At 39.9% G+C, this 5,146-nt stretch overlaps 1 protein-coding gene across 1 annotated transcript; it reads right to left on the minus strand.

Annotated features, from left to right (window-relative positions):
- Positions 1–3,905: 3,905 nt before the first annotated feature.
- RDH14 (retinol dehydrogenase 14) lies at positions 3,906–4,819 on the minus strand (the record flags this gene model as incomplete). The annotated part of the gene is made up of 1 exon (XM_010162408.1): positions 3,906–4,819. A coding segment is annotated over one exon (618 nt), but the record flags the coding sequence as incomplete, so codon positions are not given.
- Positions 4,820–5,146: the final 327 nt, after the last annotated feature.

Below are 5,146 nucleotides of genomic sequence, written 5' to 3' on the forward strand. Positions count from 1 at the left end.
TCCCTTTAAAACACTTGAAGCCTGTTTCTCTCGACCATTACATGGAGATATTTCCTCCCCTCGGCCGTGCCTGTGTGCTTTCCGGCTGCAAAAGCAGACAGTGGGTATGTCTACCTGGATGCAACTTTAAGCAACTGAGCTCAATACTAAACTCAAGCTCAACAGATCTGTCCCCAAGCCCAGTGCCTCATCACGTACCAAAGCAGTACAGGTGGCAGGTGGCATACGTGGCGACAACCAGCTCTCCTCTCCCCCCAGTCCCTCGGTAAATCATTGACAGCTTTTCCTGTCCATCTTTTAAAATAAGGGATTAAATTGCATCCTGCACACGTGTCTGCACACACACACTCTCATACACTGATTTTAAAATAACTGTTTTAGAGCACCATTAGTCTGTGATGTTGTTGCCATACAAAATGTGATCATTAAGAAACAGGGCCGCTTGGAAGCATTTCCACTCATTGCTGAGACTTGTTGAAGGTTCCAGCAAGGATAGTTTGCAAATAGTTCATGTTAGTCACTGCTGTGGCCCTCCACCTCTCAGCTATGGAAGGACAGAGGTATTTCCCCTGTGAGAAGTCGAAGAGCAGGGATCATGTTCTCAGGAGTCACCATGCCCCGTACACATCCTAGCCGGTTTTTAAATCCCCAGAGCACAAGCATGCAGCACCGGTCCAACATGTCTGGTGGACCCAAAATCAACGCTCAGATTCAATCCATATAAGATAGATGAAGGTAAATTTTGGCTTTGGGAAGAGTTGCTTCATAACATTTATGCTTACCACAGACCTCAACAAGACCTTAACCTCAGCTGTGGCTTCCTTGCATATCTGTAACATACTTTCAAGCAATGTGATCAGTGTCTCCACCTGCGATGAAACTTGTATTTCCATGGGCTTTACATGCTACCCTGGTCACTGTCTGCCTCTTTCACTCCTTAAGAAATTTTAATTCTTCATGGCAAATAAGTTTAATTTGAGCGTGGTGGGGTTCATGTGGTGATGATGGTGGAGGGAGGCATCTGGAATGCATCCTGGTTTTGGCTGCACACTCTTGATATAAATTGTTTTTACAATAGTAACAGAGATCTTACCTCATCTTTCTGGAGGCACTGTAATACTGGGGTGAGGTGTGAGGGTGCTGATCTCCTCTTGGACCATCCTGTACCAGCTCCAAGAGGAGACATTCAACAGATAGTCCTCAACCATACACATATATCTGAGCTTACTAAGATCCTGTATAGCAGAGCAGAGCAACTTTCCTAGCCAAAATTCTTGGTTCTAACCTAGATGGAGTCAGTGTTACTGCTTGTTGAAATAATGGCTCTTCTTTGGTTTTGCACTTAGATTTTCCAAGATCTGTTGACTTACGAGGTCTCCAGTTCCTCGATGCTACTAGAATAACAAAGGCATCACATAAACATTAACAGCAGTCTCAAGAGTAGTCAAAGCTTTCTGGTCCACTCCAGTTGAATTACATTCAACCTTGAAAGTGACAAATTTTACCTTATTTCAGGTGTTTGAAAAAAGCTTGCCTTTTGGTAAGTTCTTAACAACCTACTCTTTCAAATTGTTTCAGGTAATATTCATTCATTAATATTCCATTAAGGGCATCATGTGACCACTGTCCTACTCTGGAATGAGGGCTGTAGTTCAGTTATGATTGTAGGAATGTAATCCCTTTCTGACAATGGTTGTTATAGGCACAATGCTTCAACAGAAAATAAAAACAAGCACCTGATAAGATGCATGCAGTATTACATGTTACACAGCCACACTACACAACTAGTACTTCTTATTCCGTATCTGTTATTTCAGTACAAATCCACCATTGCCATTTTGAAGGCCAGTGCACATGCTATGTTGGTCATTCAGTCTGAAAAATTATATATTCCTCTGCTCTTCAGTTTCAGTGCAGTTCTTTACTACACTATTTTCAGACTCCATTCTCCACCTTTGCATCCAAGGTTTTCTTTGCAAAAGTTATATACAGAATCACAGAACAGTTGAGGTTGGAAGGGATCTCTGAAGGTCATCTAGTCCAACCACCCTGCTCAAGCAGGGACTGCTGGAGCACATGAACCAGGATTTCGTCCAGACAATTTCTGAATATCTCCAGGGAGGGAGATTCCACAACCTCTCTGGGCAACCTGTTCCAGTGCTCAGTCACCCTCACAGTAAAGAAGTTCTTCCTTATGTTCAGCTGGAACTTCCTATGCTGCAATTTAACCCCCTTGCCTCTCGTCCTATTGTTGGGTGTCAACGAGAAGAGAGAAACACATCTCAGCAGTGAAACAACACAGAGGTGTTCCTATAGTACTGCTACACTAGTACTGAAAACAAACCTGAGTCTGACTCAGCTTCTCGGCATCTCTTTACAGAGTTCACGTTAATGAACTTTTAAATCTTTAGCTAGCTGTTTAAAGGTGCTGAGAGCAGCTATTTGCAAGTTATTTAGAATGAAAATGGGAAATGCAACACTGAAGATGAAAGCAGAACTTCTCTAAGCAGGACACACACCTCCCTCTGGCATTACTTGAGACCTTTGTTCAGTGCTCACAGTATGCTTTGACAACACACCCATCTCTACACCTTGCCTTAAAGTGAGCAGTGCAAAACTCAACTTCTTCCAAGATCTTGAAAACTTGCTCAGTTTCGTAGCTTGCCTTGTGATTTTCTGGAATGTCACCTTCTGCCCCCACCCAAGCCACCTGCCCAGAGTACAGTCTTGCTGCTGCTGCAGGGTCAGGCTAGATCAAGTCCACTCCACTGTGCAGAAGTTAAAATATGCTGAAAGCCTGTGTAAACAACCAGAAAAAGAATGTCAAAAATTTAGTTGGTTGCTGCATGAAGTGCAGAACTAGTATGTATTTATAAGTAGGTAACAAGGATCTACTGAATACAACATCTCTTATTGATATTCCTTCCCTTGAGTAATATTTATTAAAATAGATGACTCTAATTTTTCCACATTTATTCTATATACCTTAACTGCTAAAACATTTTATTAACGTAGAACAGAACAAGAAATGTTAAAAGTCAGTATGAACCCATAAATCATATGAATTAAAAAAGAATAAATTGGTACAGCTTCACATAATACCTATGTATTTATTTGGAGCCTGTTTTATTTCTAGCAACCCTACAGAAAGGCTTCCTAATCCAATACAGGTGAACCTTCTGCATGAAACAAGGCTACTATGTCAAGACTGAAGGCTTTTGAAATATTTTCCACAATGAAAGAATGAATGCTGTGACTTTTTTAAAGATTTTTATTAAAGAATATTCAGTAAACTGTATTAGACAGACTTATCTAATCTCATTATTCAGTTAAAGTGCCATCAGTCAAGCCAAACACACACTGAAAAGCATATTTGCTTTGGTCTAATCTGGGCGAGGTCTTGTGAACTTTGTATGCACACAATTTGTGACATGCAAAGCCCTATCAGGACCATAATGCGTCTGTCTTCTACTTTTTTAATGAAACCCAAAATGTCTGCATATCAAAAAATAGCAAGTTCAGCACACATGAAAATAAAAATACAACTTGGAACAATCAAGTGTATATACTCATTGAATAGCAGCAACATCACTAAAAAAAGTTGACTTTGTGCTTCACAGCTAAACTATACGGCTCAACAGTTTTGTTCACTGAACCATGCAGCTGACAAGTCTTTGAACTGTGCTCAAAGGCGTAAACCATTACAGTGTAAGATATTAGTAAAACTGTTTATTCCATTTTACATTGTGATGTCTCAAAAAATACAACAATCCTATTATTATTATTATTATTATTATTACTAGGATCTATTTTTAAAATCTTTGTACAGAAGTGTTTCACCATCAGTACCCTGCATTGTCCAGCCTGACTAAAAGTAGTGGAACATTACAAATATGCACATATATTGCAAAACACAGTTTTGTTCAACTTTAATTTGTAAAACATGAGTTTCCAAGCACATTTAACCAGAAATTATACTCACACCCTCAAACTCTATTTCAGACTTTTTTTGAATGCCTGTGCCTATTAAATAAAGATTGTCCTTTATTTCAAAATAGAGTTTCAGCATAAATCACTCCTCCAGTTCATACTTACTGAGCAAAGTATTCTGTATTCCCACAGCATTTTAAGTGAGAATTACACTGTTACAAATATGTGTTGCATAGTTATCCGCATTCTCTTAGCAGATACCCCCTGGCACTTATTTCAATAAACCAACCATCACTTCACTGATATCCCACAACTTTCTCGCAACCAAATCATCCATGGCTTTGGGTAGGAGTTCCTCCTCTTTGCAGTCTCCAAAATATTTTCCCGACACGCCTTCGACATCAGGAGAAGAGGCCAAATAAATAGAAGTCTGGGCTCCTTCCAGAGGTGTTTTGAAGAAAGCCCACGACACCAAGTTGAAAAGGGGTTTTGCCAGCAAAGGAATATTCACGTATCTGCCTAGATTTGTTCTGACAATCCCAGGATGAAGTGAATTGACAGTGACTCCTGTCCCTTCTAACCGACGGGCTAGCTCCCTTGCAAACAGTATGTTAGCCAATTTACTCCGACTGTAACAAAAGCTTTTATTGTAACTTATTTCACTGTTCAAGTCTTCAAAGTTGATCTCTCCATATTTGTAAAGCTTTGAGGATACTACCACAATCCTGCTCGGAGCAGAATTTTTGAGGAGGCCCAGAAGGAGGTTGGTGAGTAAGAAGTGACCCAAGTGGTTTACACCAAATTGCATCTCAAAACCATCCTCTGTCTTCATGTACGGACACTGGAATATCCCTGCATTGTTTATCAGAACATCCAGCCTTGGCTCTTCCTTTAAATAGGGAAAAAAGAAAATCATTCAGTTTTATAATTGTCATACAAAACAGACTATTATGCTTAATATTTCTCACCGGCCATTGGTAGAAAGAGATAATTTCATTCCTAGTTTTCTGAATTGTAACTTCCTGATATACTCTTAAAGCATTGCTGAAAAAAACCCGTAAGTTGAACTACCACTAAACTGAGTACTTAACCCCAGTAGGATGCAGGTACACAAGAGCAGGTCTGTATCAACTTTTAATGCAGGCACAGAACACAATCATCTCCTTCTCCAGGAGCAGCTTTTTCTACAGCAATTCAGTTATAATTTACTTTTGTG

Source organism: Antrostomus carolinensis, unplaced genomic scaffold (assembly GCF_000700745.2).
Source record: "Antrostomus carolinensis isolate BGI_N321 unplaced genomic scaffold, ASM70074v2 scaffold38382, whole genome shotgun sequence".
Classification (NCBI taxonomy): Eukaryota; Metazoa; Chordata; class Aves; order Caprimulgiformes; family Caprimulgidae; genus Antrostomus; species Antrostomus carolinensis.